This window comes from Poecilia reticulata, linkage group LG4, assembly GCF_000633615.1.
Source record: "Poecilia reticulata strain Guanapo linkage group LG4, Guppy_female_1.0+MT, whole genome shotgun sequence".
Taxonomy (NCBI): domain Eukaryota; kingdom Metazoa; phylum Chordata; class Actinopteri; order Cyprinodontiformes; family Poeciliidae; genus Poecilia; species Poecilia reticulata.
Window position 1 is genome coordinate 11,861,641 of NC_024334.1, and position 16,826 is coordinate 11,878,466.

General features: G+C 38.6%; 1 protein-coding gene across 5 annotated transcripts in view; it reads left to right on the forward strand.

The window, feature by feature from the left end:
- The window catches only part of pde4cb (phosphodiesterase 4C, cAMP-specific b), a 118,745-nt gene that overhangs the window by 51,869 nt on the left and 50,050 nt on the right, over positions 1–16,826 (forward strand). The window contains exon 1 of one of the 5 annotated variants that reach the window (XM_008406600.2): positions 3,389–3,912. The exons of 3 other annotated variants lie outside the window; for them this stretch is intronic. In XM_008406600.2, coding sequence (XP_008404822.1) covers positions 3,722–3,912 — 191 coding nt within the window. In that variant the 5' untranslated portion in view covers positions 3,389–3,721. Of the gene's footprint in view, positions 1–3,388; positions 3,913–16,826 lie in introns of those variants that run through there. One more of the 5 variants, XM_008406602.2, reaches the window with a different exon arrangement.

Here is a 16,826-nt window from a genome sequence, read left to right on the forward strand (position 1 = left end):
TCAAAGAGAAAATGCAGGTTAATCATCAACATCCATCTTTTATATAAAGTCCTTGGTCGAGGATGTTTCAGGTGCAAACAGAGAATGAAGCTAAAGTGAACATATTGTCTCTTCCAGACTTGTCGTGTTTTTATTTATGTGTTAGCACGGATGTTTCTGATCAGGTTGGAGGAGGAAGGAGAGGTTTGTGACTCAGTCTGATAAACTGCTCCACTCATCTCTTCATTCGTCACTTCAGGAAAATACGTGGTTTTCTGCAGCCGGTCTTTTCTCCGACCTGAATCAACACAGCAAACGCTTGAATGAGAGTCTTTGAGTCATGAGCTTTGTTCAAAAGTTCAGGAGCCGTCAGGGTGAGAGTTTGCTCCTGCGATTCTGAGGTCACGGATCTCCGTCCTGGTCCAGGTTCTGCCTCCCAGAGAGGAGTCTGGGTCTTGATTTCTTGCTTGAGGTGGATAATTGGATGGAGCAGGAAAGTTCTGACATTCGGATCATGAAGGGAAGAGTGAGATCCCAGTTATAAGAGGCTGAAATTAGATTTATTTTTCCTGGAAGGTGGTAGAAAACTCCAGGTTCACCACTGCGACCCAGATTGAGACGTGGATGTTGGTGGAAAACACGACTCATCTTCACTACCAGAAAAATAAACAGCAAATATTTAGGATTACTGCAGAGATCCAGAGGGATGACGAGTTTTTGCAAAAATATTTTTTAACTAATCTACTTTCAAATGAAAAAGAACAGATCATGAATTATGTGGATCTTTTTGTGACTGCATATCATATTCCTAAAAAAAAAACACAATACATGCAGTTTGCACAATTATTGTAAAGAAAATTTATTAATAAAGATGGGAAACCATCATGGTAACACTTTATTTGAAGGGGGTGAATAAGACTGACATGACACCTGTCATGAACATGAGTTAGTCTTCATGAATATTTATGACTGTTGTCATAAAGCGTCATTCGGTAAATCATGACACTTTTAATACAAAGTTGACATTATTGAAAATGTCTTCATTATGACAACTTGACATTACCCAAGACAACGTCGTTGTCATGACAACTTGACATTAAGCAAGATATTATAACTTGTCATGAATGTAATAACAGATGAATTTATTGGCTTATAAGGCTTATATCCTTATAAGACAGCATTAACCAGTCATGAACATTTCCAGTTACCTCAAGTAAAGTGGACCATACTTACCTGAGGTAACTGGAAATGTTCATGACTCTGTCATTAAAGCGATAGAGTAATGTCACTCGATGACATCTTCATTACTAGTTCACTGTGATACGCTTTAACAGAGGAGGATAATGTCACAGTTATAAAAGGTATGTGTAACAACAAGTGACTAGTTAATGCTGTCTTATAAGGATAACATTTTAAAATTCACCTGTTATTACATTCATGACAAGTTATAATATCTTGCTTAATGTCAAGTTGTCATGACAACGACGTTGTCTTGGGTAATGTCACATTGTCATAACAAATACGTTTTCAATAATGTCAACTTTGTATTAAAAGTGTAATGATTTAGCGAATGACGCTTTATGACAACAGTCATAAATATTCATGAAGACTTGTTCATGTTTATGACGGGTGTTTATGACAGTGTCATGTCAGTCTGATTCACCCCCCTTCAAATAAAGTGTTACCAAAATCATTCATTTTTCTAGAAGAGTCCAGGAAAGACACTTCTTTGTCTTATATAAAATTATCATAACCTGTGCAGAGACATTGGTACAACTGTCTGTTATTAAATTTTATGTAATTTTAATATTAAATTTTATTAAAATATATTTTTAGTGATTTTGGATGCGTATCTGTTTAGTTGCTATTTTGTTCATTTTATGATGGACTTTTAATCAGAAATAAAGTTTCTGTCGATCAAATAAACATTACAGTGGATGTTTAATATATCTATATTTTCTCTATAAATGCAAACATCTAATCTAGACTGAATCTGCTGATTCTCCTTATTGATTTGAATCAATAACGGGGATTAAAAATCCCATTTGGCAGATTAGTTGCTCTGTTTGGCTGCATTTGTGGGAGTTTGTGTTTGTCCACAGGAGCCACCTGCTGGCCTCCACTGGCAGCACTTTATGCATTTATAATCTAATTTCATAATTTATCATTATAATATAAGTATAATTCATTATTACACTAATATATTGTTTAATTGTTATTATAATAATTTCATAATTTATCCTCACTTTGAAACTAAAACAGTCAGACATTTTGAAAAGGTTCATATTAAAATAAAGCCCTAAGTCATCTTTTTGCTAAAAGTGATGTTGGGAAAAAAAATCAACAACTCTTTCTTTTAAAAATATATTTTAAACAAAACATATAACTTCTGGAAAAATAATGACAGGACATTACTTTAGGAAAGTTACAGTATTTATTGATGCCGTCTGGCCTGTTATACATTAATAAAAATGAAAAATCGACATTTTGTTGCAAATGTCTTCTTTCTGCTCTTTGTTTCAGAAGAAATTCTTAAAAACTGTTCATTAAATTAAAAATAAATCACATAGGGATTTAAACTGAAGGTAAAAGTTGTAATAGTTCTGCATATTTTTACTGAAAACCAGAGAACGAAAGTGTGAAACTTCTGCTTTTTTCTTATTTTTTTAGTAATTACTAAATATGAAACCGAGTTTTTTTGTGGTTATTATGGTTGGAGATTACATTTATTAATTTTTAGTCAAGAAGGAGGTTAAAAAGGTTGAGAGATTTCCCTAAGATGTGTTGTTTGAGACCCTTTGGAGGTGTAGATTTTGTGAACCTGATCGTGAAAACAGATTGAACTAAATCCTCCTAAAACTCTCAAAGGTACTTTCCTCTGTGCAGCCAGCGATAGATCATCAGTCACCTTAAAGCCTTTATTGTTTGATTGGAGCAGATTAAATTGTGCGCGTTCTGCCTATCATCTGAATGTTTAGGCACAAGCAGATTTAGGATGTCAGTTTGTGTGTTTTAGCTGGATTTACAAGGCCGTGTTTTGGTTCAGAGGAGACTCGGGTCGCAGAGCGTCTGTGGGTCAAAGATGAAATGCAGTTTTTCCACTGCCACCCAGGAACACTGGGAAGGCACTGCGCACTCCGCTTGAGATGACAGCAGAAGTTAAAATGACATTTCCAGGATTGCCGTTATCGTTTATCTCTGGCGCTCTGTTTTCAGACAGAGTGGGGCCTCGGTGACGAGCAGCGCCTCGGCTTTGGCCTCCCAGCGCTGCGCGGCTCTGGCATTCGTCTGCAGGAGAGCTGCGGCCGCCGCTCTCTGTTTGTGCTCTGCTGCGTTGTTGAAGGAAGCAGATGTAAACTGGTGCTTGTTGCAGGTTCTCTGCTGCGTGAAGAGAGTCCTGGACGCAGCTAGCTCCCCTGTGGCATGAGCTAACGACACTTTAATTCAGGCCTGGCCATATTTAGGCAGAGCTCAGCGCTGTGTAAACACGCCGCTTAGTGCCGAGGGGAGGGCTCACTCCTGCACTCATGTCTGTGTCCATCAACAGTGGATTGCAGAGAGCCCAGTGGAGAAAGGTGATGAAGATCCTGAAGCTGGCAGTGCTCAGGGACCATGAAGCTCATTATTGAACAGGAGGGTTGTGAAACATTCTGCTGATCTGAGATGGATAACTTGGACTACCTGTGAGGACTGAAGAGTGCAGGGATCAGTTTAAAAGTTTGTTTAACTCTTGCTCAGCAGCATGAGTGAAGCTGTGCTGGAAAGCTCCGGCGCTCAGTCCGTCAAGCTGCAGTCGGCGTCCAGCTCGCCCTGCGGCTCTCCCAGGATGTCCCCCTGCGACTCCCCTCGACACTCCCCGCTGCTGTTTCGCAAGCTGCTGGTGAACCGCAGCATCGCCCTGCAGCGCCGCTTCACCTTGGCGCACACACCCAGGTAGGGCTTTTGATGTGAAGCTGTGTGAAGTGGAGGCTTAGCTGTGGGTTTGAAGCACCTTGTGGGCTTAGACGGAGTAATGACAGAGGCTGGGATGCACAGGGGAAGTTTTACTGTCTTAGTTGCCATGGTGAAACTCAGTAAACCTTAGGACAAACAGTACTGTGCACAAGTTATGGATCAGTGTGAGGCTATTTTAGACTTTTGGTGATATTTTGATGTGCAGTGGTTTTAAAGGTGACCCATTATGCTTTAGGATAGATCTACAGGCTGCACAACACTGTTTGGTAACGCTGTTTGAAGGGGTTTGCATAAGACTGACATAAACATGAAGGAGTTTTCACAAATGTTTATGAGTGTTGTCATGAAGTGTAATTTGGTAAATAATGATACTTTTAATGCAAAGTTGACACTAACTTTAGAAGTCATGTTGTTACTAAATAAATTAATCTCTGTGTAAACAGTTGTGTGAAGTCCTGAGATGTCTATTAGTGAACAGACAGTTTGGACATTTGTTAAAAAAACAGTCAGGAGGCCCCAAGTGACTTTGGAGGAGCTGCAGAGTTTCACAGCTGGTGGGACGTCGGTCGCCTTCTGCACAGTTCTGGCCTTCATGAAGGACATGAGAAAAGAAAACAGATGTTTGAATTAAGAGAGATAATATTTGGTTCACCTCGAGCCATAAGTCACTGCAAACGTGTGGGAGAAATGAGACCAAAACTATTTTTTTTTCCTCCCACAAACCTCAATGTGTGAAGCTATATCTGAATGCAAAGTTTACTTAATGAAATACAGTGGCAGCATCATGATGTGGGGGTGCATGCTGCAGTTTGAGAAGGTTTTGTAAATTCTGAATCTTTCTCCTTTCACTTGATTTTAGTGGCCTGTTACTTAAAAATGCTTTTAAAAAAGGATTTAATGCATTAAAGTGCAGTTTTAACGGAACAAATAATCAAACGGGTGCAAACAGTGGAACCTCATCCTGGTTTTGTGTCTTCTTGTTTTATCACACCAATAAGTCGAGTGTCATGGGATGCATTTTACAAAAAAACAGCCTCATTGTTTCAGGAGAAAGCAGCACTAGGACTCGGGAATCATGATTTTGTTGACGTCGGGAACAGTGTCATCTGAATGGCCTCGTTGTTCTTGAACTAAAAAAGAAGGTCTTGTTCGGAGCCTAAGGTGTTCAGGAGGCCCGGCTCAGGTCAGAGAAGTTCCTGTGGCAACAGATAGATTGCTTGTGTCTGACCTCAGGTTTCTGTCTGGCTGAGACAAAACTGTGTTGGGGGAGAGAAGGAGGGCCGCTCGTCACAGTTAGCACAAGGCTGGCCCTTCATGGCTACCCTTTCCCTTATTTGTCTCCTTCCTCATGACTGCAGAACAGGCAGCGTGTGTCTAGTTTACGTCAGAAAAGAACAGGATCATAACCACTTGTTTATGTTGTCACGTTCTGCAGGGATCTGCAAAACCCCGTATGAATTTTGATGGATTGAGATAGCAGAAGGTCATGATCAGAACAGACAAGAGATTTATTGTGTGAAGTCTGTTAAGAATAGCAAGGGGCGTATTTTCCAGTGCAGATTCGGTACCTGCAGACCACATGAAGAAACTCTGGGAAAGCTGCAAAAACTGGAGGTTTTATCTGCAAACGCACTTTTCACACTTTTATGAGGGAAAATGGAGGCAGAATCCTGTAAAATTATTTTTACAATGATTTCTAATACAGAAATATTATTTAACAGAAGACTGATGATTGTGAATATATAAGAAATATTTTCTATTTCTTGCAGTAGTTCTAATTTTCACTCATTGTCTTTACAGCTCCAGAAAAAATAAAATATTTGACATTTATTGGTAGCGTTAAGCTGAACGCAGACATTTTTTTATTCCTCATTATTCCACCGAACGCTTAATCAAACCCATTCAGCTGAAACATCTGATATGAACCTGTTAATAGAAATTACTGCACAGCAGCTAAGAAGCAATTATAGTTAATCAAGTTTCCCTCGGTGTGTCTGAGTGTAAAACTAAAATCGCTGAGCTACTGGAGGTCTGTGTGGCAAGTAAAGCGTTACATTTATTACCAAAATGAAAGCTGTAGTTTATAAAGTTTGCTGTAAATCTCACAATCATGAGCCAAATTTGATTAGCAACAAAAGCTTTTTATTTCATGTCTTTATGAGAGACTAAACTCACCAGGTGTCACTTCTTTACTTGTGAAATAAAACCTTGTCTCCAGGTAAATCTGAAACTCGGATGCCTTTGCTGCTTCAGAGCTGGTTTGTCCCTAACATGCAAACATTAATTGTGTTTACATCTTGCATTCAAGTGACATTATGCTGCTTGCTCATAAAATATTTAAGCATCTCAGTTTTGCAGGTATTTTGGTCTCAAGCAGGGAAGCTGTTGAAATCTGTATTAATTTTCTAGACAAATGTTTCTGTGAAGTTAGTTTGTAAAAATGTTTGCACGGATTTGATGGGATGTTGGATTACAGAGAACATAATAGTATTTTTATTGTACATTTATAGTTTATATAATACCTGTTACAGCAGTTTTCTTCACACGTCACTGAAGAAATGGACTCAGTGCTTTATGGCAGGTTTATTAGCAGCTTAACTTATTCCTTTCCTTGTTATTTGTGCAATAAAAATGAAGAAATAAAAAATAAACCCAGATGTTAAATTTATTCAGTGCTTTATAGCAATGCAGCATGAAGAAAATGTGACTAATTGACACCAATTGACCTCATAAATGTCTACAGTTGAGCACATGACCCTGCAGAACTGTCTCTCTCTATCTGATGAGATTTTAATAAGGTTTATACTAATAAGACGTCTTTAATTTGAATAAAAAATGTAACAACAGGACATGACAGAAAATAAAGATGCTTCAATTCTGCAATAAAATTAAATAACTGTTTAGACAAAAACACCTAAAACAAATGCGATTTAAAATGTTTCAACATCATTAAGTTTTTTTTCCAAACTTTTAATGTGAGCAGCTCTTTATCATACTATTGTTATCTGATTTGCAGTAAAATGTACTGAAAATGCCTGGTTTCACATGCAGGGTGTGTGTGTGAGGCTCACAGGGTTTAATTTAATCCCACAATGCATCACAATATCTTCATTTTCATGGCTCCTGACTACGTAATTTAAAGTGTGAGAAAAAAATGAGATTTGAGAGGTTGTGAAATGTATTTCTACACTTCTTTGTTACTTCTGCTGTTGAGCTGTTTACAGTAAAAGTCTCATGCAGCTCAACAGGGCATAATCAGTGGTTCTCACTGCATCAAATATTTATTTGACACTTTATCTCGAGGATCCCAAGATACCCGAAACCAGCAGGACAGCGGCAGAGCTTGCAAATGCATGTCTAACACTAACTTACTCTGGTTTTTTTTTTCTTTCAACAAGAAGGCTGGAAACCAGCTGAACTTAGGAGAGGATGGTGAGAGTAAGCAAAGACATGAGAATTTCTTCACTACTTTAAGGTCCATCGTATCGGCAACATATTTGGGCCCCATGCTGAAAGTATGTAGAGTACAGGGAGCCTGGAGGCAACAGGACTTTTCACTTCATGAACTGGTTTCCAGACAAACCAGCAGGGCTTGCTCAGTTGTTCATGGAAAATTTAAAACTGTCCGAACTTGTCTCACTCTAATGGTGCATTCAAATACCAAATGTTTTTTGAGCGTCAGGCGCGTCTGGTTCACATTCGGTCTGTGTGGAGGCGCCTTGAGGGCGAGATTGAAGCGTATAAAGCATTTTGAACGTCCGACACTGGAGTAGAAAAAGCTGAACTTTTGCTGCTCGACGTGACGCGTCAACCAGTCAGAGAGACTTTGCTATGTGACGTAGTGGCCTGTAGTTGGTGTCCTGCCAGGAGATTTGGGGTAGCGGGTCGTCAAACTAGGACTGACAGCGACCCTCGACAGTAAATCTCACAAAACCTCTGAATTATCTGGTAAATGCAAACACGTGCCCGACGATGGCATTCTGTTGATTTCAGTAAATAAAACCTTAACACTCAATATTTAATCCGCCATTTTTCAAAGTAACCAGGAGAAGAACAAAAGGCTCCAACGCGCCTTGTCATCAGCTGTCACCGTTGTTGGTTCAATAGAATCTGAACACAAAATGTTCAGCAAAAGCATCTGAGCCTCCGTTATGATTGCAGAAAGTTTCATTACATAATGTTTTGATGCCACTTTCTCAGTTCATCCTCCATAATACAAAACAACGGCTCCTCCCAATGCGCGTCTAGAGCGATTTTGACACGTCTAGAGTAAAATGTCACGCGTCCGACTTCAAAGTGCAAATACGTCAAACTTGAAGCATCTGACACGTTTTTGATCCGCGAAACACGTTCGGTGTGAACTCACCATAAGGCTTCAACCTCAACGACTGAAGCCCGTTTATTTTTCTTCCTGTTGTGGGTGGAGATTTACACAGGTGGATGCAGTTCCTAAAAAGCAGGTGACAGGAGCACTGCTGCACTCAGCCCTAGTGTAACTGAAGACTTTGTTATTTTTCCTCCGTCACTTACCGGGTTTTCATCCCTGTAAACAAGACAAACCTGATTTGTGACATATCTAAAAGTGGGACTAAATAGTGTTCAAAGCATCTGTGGTCTGAACTGTCGTCCTGCATTTTGTCTTAAAAACCTGACGTGAGACATGCGTCATAATTCTTTCTCGGAAGAAGCCAGAAGCAGTAAATCCGGACAAACAATGGCTGAAGCGAGAAGCAGCCTTCATTTTTATTACCTTCATTTGTCTTGCTGTGATCTTGTGATAATACTCTAGGCTCCATTGCTGAGCAACTTTAAAAATGATCCATAGACAGCAGCATCTACTGTTGCTTCAATAAGCTATGAGCCGCTGTGTGACGTCTACGTTCTTCTTCTGCAAATTCGAGTCTCTTTTGGGTCATAAATACTTCACACATTAGTCTGATTCTGGTCGCATTTATTCAGTAATATGAACAACAATGCAAAACAATCGGATTTTATCAAGAAATCTGAATTGATCATCAAAACCTGCTGTGTGACTGTGGCCTTGGAGGTCGCTAATTTAACTGTAACAGTGCTAGCCGTTTGCTTCGAACACAGTTGTCCCACTATCAGCATTTCATAGATAATGTGCTAACTACCGGTGGGGATGCGATTCGCTCCCCATTGAGAGAAACGAGCTAACCTCCAAACACCGCGTCCATTTACGGCTGTGCTGGTTGCTGGGAGACTGCAGGAAGTTGTGTGTGTGAATTCACCGCATTTTTGTTATTTTTACAGTAAAGATCAAATCTCCTACATTTAACCACAACCTCAAGTTAAACACATCAGTTCACAATGATTAAAGCACAAACAAGAAGATATTTAGAATTTTAAGTGTATGCTTCTTTTACATTTGACCTACCAACAGCGCCACACCCAGCGTGAATCTATCTTAACTAAATCTTATCTCAAATTTCACCAGAGCTATGTCTGTAATTGTGAGGAAATGATTCCACAAAGATTCACAGACTTTAGGTTTAAATGCAGGTTAGTTTTATAGCTTCCTCCTAAAGCTCAACATTTTATTCTTGGTTTCACGTTTGAGCCAGAACAATAGATGCTGATAAGTAGTTGGCAACCTCGAAGCTGCGGATTTCTGAAATAAATCTGTCACGTCTCTGTGGGAATCTCCGTCTTTCTGTACAGTCTGTGAAAAACTGAAGGACGTATGGAAGAAAGCAGAAAGAACAGAGAGAATAAGAGCATTGAAAACACGTTAGCAGACAATGAGAGAGAGAAGAAGCAGACAGATGGGAGACGGTCTTATTGAAAGATGGTAATAATACCTTTAGATTAAAAAACTGGAGTTTTTTGGGCAGTATTGATGTTTCTTGAGAGCAGCTCATATGAAAGAAATGGCGATAAATTATACAAGGTATTAAAGATGTGAGGATAGCAATAAAGACGCCTGAAGTGTGTAATTTATCATGTTTTCAGATTTAGTCTCAAGCTATTTGGTTTAGGAGAGTGTTTTTAGGAAATATTTTGTAAAATTACCAAATAATTATTAAATTAAAATGAATTATCTTTAGTTTTTTTATTCCCTTGTTCTCTAATATGCAAAAGTATTCACACCTCTTGGCACTGCAGAAACATAAAACCTTACTAAGTAATTTTGGTGCAAATATCTTAACAAACTTGAAATAAGACAAATTAACAACAAACTTTTTAGCAAGATATATAAGCTTGTTGCAAGTAAATAATTCCTTAATATTGATGGAAAAGTACTAGTCCTAATGGCAGGTTATTTAACTTATAGCAACATTTTTCCCGTAAGTGAATTTATCTGCCAATAGAAAGTACTTTTTCATCAATATTTACTTAAAACAAGCTTGTGTATCTTACTGAAAAGTTATTTTTAAGTTAATTTGTCTTATTTCAAGTGTAATACGATTAAAGTAAACCACATTACTTGGTAAGATTTTGTGTTTTGTGGTGAATGTATTTTAGTACCAACTGTAAATTAATTGTGATTTAGAAGGAAAATCAGTTTTAGCAAGAAACTAATTCTTCAAATTAGTCTGAGTACAAAACCACCAACTTTAACGTAAAGTCTGTGAATTTTTGTGGAATAATTTCTTCACAGTTCCATAGATCTTGTGAAATATGAGATAATATTTAGTTACAATAGGTTCAAGCTGGATATGGTGCTCTTTGTTGTTATCTTAGAAGGTCAAATTTAAAACAAGCACGCACTTAAAATTAAAAATATCTTGTTGTTTGTGTATAAATCATTGTGAACTGATTCCATGTAGTAGTTTGGTTGCACTGGAGTTCATTTAGTGCCACCAGAGTAAATGCTCGACATGCGTTATAGATTTTTCTTTGAAACAGTTTTTAAAAGCTTTTCCTCTTTACTTTCTGGTTATTAGAAATAACTCCATTGAAGTTTCTCGTAACGTGACAAAACGTGAAACAGCTGAAGGAATTTTGTCAGTAAATATTCTTTCACACAACCCTAATTAATAAAAAATAAATGCTAGTGTGTAATTTAAATAGCTGCATGATCATTTTGTTTTTATTTTGCTTTGCATGCCTCCCCTCTCTCCATCGCTGCTCGCCTGCCCAGCACCAACTCTAACAATATCCTGTTGGCTTCGGGGCAGCAGAGGGAGGGTATCAGGTCGAGCTGCATGCTGATCCCCACATGTCGATGAAAGCAAGCGGCTCTGCCAGAAAGAACAACATCTGCCAGCCGTGCAGTTGGTGCAGTCAGATCTGTTTTTCACAAACAAAGTGCTTCCTCTGTGACGACCTGCGTCGCCAGTCGCACCCGGCTTAGAGAGAACCAGCACTTCACCGCTGAAGGGTTTGTTTTGGAAACCTGAAACTGAAGCGGAGGGGCAGCCTGGACCTTAAGCATGCTTGTGGATATTCTGCATAAATCAGACGTCTTGACAGGGTGGGCCGTCTTCCGCTCCTCAGCCACCTCAGGGCACTCTGCAAGTGCTCGCCCTGTCAGAGGAAGAGGTTAACCCTTGGTGACGCTGCCCTGCAGTGTCACTGATATCAGCTGCAGATCCACGCTTCCCCTTTCTGCAAACACAGAGTGAGAGAATGACAGAGTTAGAGTAATCAAGCTACTTTTAAACAATCCTTTAAACTCTCAGGGATTTTTTTGTTTTGTTTCCTGGACTGTTTGGATCTGTAAAGACCTCTGGCATGCAGATAAACTTTGTCACGTGTGGGATTATTTTGGCTGTTTTTTAACCACAACTTCTGAAGAGGCAAGACTAACTCGACAAATCTCTCAGAGCAGCGAAGTCCGCAGCTGCATTTCGTCGTTTTCCCCCTGGAGAAACCTTGGTGTCCTTGTTGGGGCATGCCTGACGCTGCTTCAGGTGGACTCTGCAGCATTCCTCCATGCAGGTCTCCCTGCATTCTCAGGAGCTAAAAATGATTCATATGCATTTTCCGTCGAATTCTTTCAGTTTTGTTTTAACCTCTGACCTAGACGACTTCTTTTTTTTTTGGTTTTTCTAACAACGAGCCTTGTGGGATGAATCCAGAAACACCAGCCTGTGCCTTGGTGTCCATACCTTGGATTTAGCGCAGGACAGATGTGCAATCAGAACTTCTTCTGAAAATGAACAAAGAGGTTCGAGTGGGAAAGTTGGGGCTGCCAAGCAGCTTCAGAGCCGGTCGGAGACACTCATGCTTGGGGTACGTTGGCAAATTATCTTCTGCATCTTCCCAGCTTGCAGTCATAGGAAGGCCTGGAGGGATTTGTGAATTAACTGAATGAAACGTAGAGTTGCACAGAAACTAAATATGTTTAGATTTTCTAATTTAAAGATTCGCTCAACAGTGACAGGGCGCTGTCATAAATATGAAGATAGAGAAGCTTTTGTTCCGCTAGACAGGACAAACTTGTGGAGAGGATGTAGATAAAAACACAAAAGTAAAAGATTAACAAGGATTGATTAGAGATTAACTAATTTCCTGTTTGCAGCTCGTCTCTGTTGTTGTTTCTGACAAAATTCAAGGTTGCGTAAAGTTTTAAAAGTGCTAAAAAGTAGTCTGGAGTTGGAGAATAATACCAAATTAAAATCTGTAAATATTGTGATCTGTTAAAAGTAACTCTAACTTGTAAATATCTTAAACTTTGACTTTGTTTTTTATCCTGACAATTCTATTAGTTTATTCTGAAAGGTGTAATATTCAAAACCTTAATCCTAAAATATTACTTTATTTCAATGAACTATGACTTTCACAGTAACTGTGGAGGAAAGATAATTAGCATTTTATTCTGAAGAATTCACATTTATTCATTGTTTGGCATTTTATTGAATTTTTTATGTGATCGTAAAACAGAATTGAAGTGACACATGGTTTCTAACTTTTATAAAGACAAAAAGCTGAAAATGAATTTAAAGTGTCATCTTCTTTAGCAGTTACAGGTACTAAGATAACTACATTAAAAATACTTGATAAAATAACTGTGACCATCCCTTTTTAAGTCTTGCTACGTACTCCATACTGGCTTTAGGTCTGAACTTTGACTAGGCCATTTTAAATCGTGAATTAAATGGCGATGTGTGTCCTGGATGAAATACAATTGTCCGTTATATTTCCAGCTGGATGTTTAGAGTTGCTGAAATGTGAAACTCCGCCAACAAGTCCAAACACATTTTCTCCCAGGATCGCCCTTCATTTAGCTCCGTCCATCCAACCAACAACTCCGACCAGAAATTGATCCCACAGCATCATGCTGCCAGTCACTGAAATCGTTTGTTCAGCGTATTTGTGTGTTTCTCCATAAATAACATGTTTGCTGTGTCACTTTAATGACTTTTTACAAATTTGTCAGTTGTAAAGGTCAGATTTTCTGGAGACATTGGGTCATTACAGCTCCTCCAGAGTCCCCATTTGCCCTTTGGCTCTTCCACTAAATAATGCGCTCTCTGTGTTCTTCATGATTCCTTTTATTCACTGATGTTCTTTGAAAACCTCTGAGAAAGGAGCTTAATACATGCATAAGTGCATGCCACACTCTTCAGATTTTATCTTGTAGATAAAATTATAAACCACTATTTTCACTTTCATTGTTTTCTCTGGGTCTGGGTCACATAAAATCCCAATTAGATGTACTGAAGTTTGTTCAGTTCAGACTTACTATAAGTCTGAACATTTGAACAAGCAGTTCTTTAAAGGCTGCAGTTTTTGCGCTGCATTAGCAGCATTGTTTTTTATTTTTGCTGCCATGTTGCCTAACTCTTTCTGAGAGGAAGCCAGCTTTCTTTGTGGCTACATTCTGTTTATAGACTTCCGGTTCTTTGGGTTTTTTTCTCCATATTTTTCTGCCACGTTCTTTCAGCTCTTAATAGTAACTGCTGATAAATTTGCGTCGGTGATGCTTCGGTTTGTGAGGCGCTCATGGTTCTGATGTTTCTGAGTCGTGGACGGGCTCCCAGCCTGCTGCAGCTGACATCACAATAAAGCGCTGACTCTCTCTGCTCCGATGATAACCCCACACCGGCCGCCTTCTGCATGTCTTTGCTTGTCTGACGTTGCGATTGTAACTTGTTTTGTTTGATTTCTGCACATTTTGCCGCTGCATGTGTTGTGGTGATTCTGTCTGTGCTGGTGTCAAACCTGAAGCTGGTTTGAGTTAACAGGGGAACCACCCAGTTCTTTACACCGCCGCTGGGTCATTTGGTGACTCAGACTTAAGCTGTACTATAACTTGCAGTGACCACAGGCACACACCACACCTCCATGTCAAAGAAAACTTTACGTACACTGTGCTGATATTGTGCAAACACTTTAAACCACCTTTTATTTCTTTTTCCTTTACTTCAATTGATTTATACACTCACCTGGGATCTTTGAAAGTGGCTGTTTTTTTTCCTTTTAAGTAATTTTCTCACACATTGTACATTGTGTGCTTAAAACTGAAGGAAGTAGAGATGTGGAGGATAAAAGAAGTGCCAACCTATGAATAATCTATCCACAGCAGAGAAACAGTGTCTTACAGCTTAAAAATAGAAATAAAACCTTTAAGACCTCAAGCAGGATCAGAGAGATGCATCATTCAGGTCCGTTTACAAGTTTTCAGCTAATACCGCTTAAGGAATCATTATCACACTGATGCAAGTATATACTCTCTCTGTCAAGCTTTGTTATTAGCATGTTAATATTAGAAACTATTTTTTTTCTGTCAGGGCTGCTGCTAAATGCCCAAAAAAATCCAGTGATGCACATTCAGGTTATTACCTCTTGTTTGAAAACACAACTCTGGTTCTTGGATATTTTTTATCGTTTTGATACTCAAATTATTCCATTTTAGGACAAACAAGAAATAAATGGAGGCAGAAGATGCAAGTTTATGCTTTACTTAACTGACTGGAACTAATTGGCTTCATATATGACAACATCTTTGCATAGTAATAATAATTAATGACATTAAAATGAATATTATTATCAAAAGGAAGCAGAATGGAAGCAGAAAACTGTGCAAAACGCAATGACTTGCATCAACTTAAAAGTAACGTTTCAGCAAGTTGTAGGAGCTTTTATTCCATAATATAAATTTTTTAAAAGTATGTTATTTCACTTATAACATGGGAAACATGTCTTGTGAAATAAGTGAAATAATCTGCCAATGAAATTAGCACTTTTTAAAATCGATATAAAGATTTGCTCGTATATCTTGCTGAAAAGTTACCTGTAAGTTAATTTTGTCTTGTTTCAAGAGTATTGAGATATTTGCACTGGAGACTAGACAGAAATACTTTGTAAGATTTTGTGTTTTTGCAGTGTATCACAAAGTTCAGTGGTTATTTATTACCTCTGACGTCTTTGTATTGCAGTTGAAGTCACAAAAACGTCACAGAAAACTTTATTATAGCTGTAGAAATTTGTGTTAATGCATTTATTTTTTGTTCTGTCATATAGGGAAGATAATATCAGAGATGCATGAATAAAATATAATTTGAATCACTGGATGTGATGAAGTTTACACTCCAAAACATTTGAGCTGCATTTAGTTGTGTCAACTATCTTCTACTCTTTAAGTCAAATAAATGTAGCAAGTTATTAAGTGTTATTAAGGAAAATTTTTATTTTTATGTCCTCTTCACACTAAATGTTTCTGTCTGAATTCACTGTGATGTTTAGTAAAATTTATTATCAGATCAGAAATTTTGTTCATGCAATTTGAAACAAGAATTTAAATTATTCTAAAGTAAAATAAGTAGTTATCTAAACTCGATATTGTGAGTGGAGATAGCAGAAATGCGGCTCTTTAACTGGTGAAGGCAGTTTTTTTTTTTTCTATATTGTGAAATAATTATTTGGTTTAAGTTTCAGCATTAAGTTAAAACTCACAATTCAAGATTAATGAACTTAAAAAGCAATGTTTAGACAACTTGTGTCTTGTTATTAAATCAATAATTTCTGAATTAAAACCAAAACATTTTTCTTGTCGATTTAAGTTGCATTTTCTAGGCAGCAGGTGGATTTCACGTTCGATTTAAACCACCTTCAGATGTTTTGCAGTGTAGAACCTGGGCAGTCCGGCTCTCCACCCAGTTCAGGACCCACACCAGGCCCAGTGCTCCCAGTACCAGTCCGTACCGGGACGGTGTGGGGGTGGGGTGAGCGGCAGGCAGTTGGGCAGCGTCAACACAACAGACCCCCAAAATAAAACGGGCTGAGCCTGGAATAGTTCCCCATCCCCGCCAGCCTGGCTGAACGCGACACGTGAATGCGACACATGCTCCCCGCCCATTGTGTGTGTACAAACACACAGGCTAAGCAGCGCGCTCCCAGCAACCTGCCTTCGTCACCCGTCCCAAAATCCATATCGATTGTTCCACCAGAGAGAGAGTCGCTGTAGGTGCTTTTTGATTCCTCTGTGTTTTATGCAACTTAAAAAAGAAACAATTCGTAGAGTTAACCTACTAGATGCTACTGAGGGAAAGACAAATCTGAGAAGTTTTATTTTTGCCTCAAAATCAGCAGAATAACAGCTTTCATGAACCAGTTTCTGTTGCCGGCTGCTGTCATAATGGATAATGTGACTTTCTGTGGAAACACATTGTCTTTCTAGGCAAAGTGCGACCTCTAGTGGTCATTCACTGAGAAACATACATTAGTTCAAAACAAAAATCATGTGATTGCATTTATTTACTGAATAAATCAGGATTGATGTTGCTGCTAATTAATTTTGACAGAAAATCTATTGTATAATTAAATGAGGAGAGCAGAAACTTTTTAATTTTCTGAAATAACATTTTCTAATCGTCTCTTAGTTGTTTGTTTTGTGGGAGTTCATGAATTGAGTCCTGCAGGAGAAAGTCAGTGTGGAGCTAATTTAATGTGCCAGCTATTCCGTGGTGAAAAGTAGTTTTAAT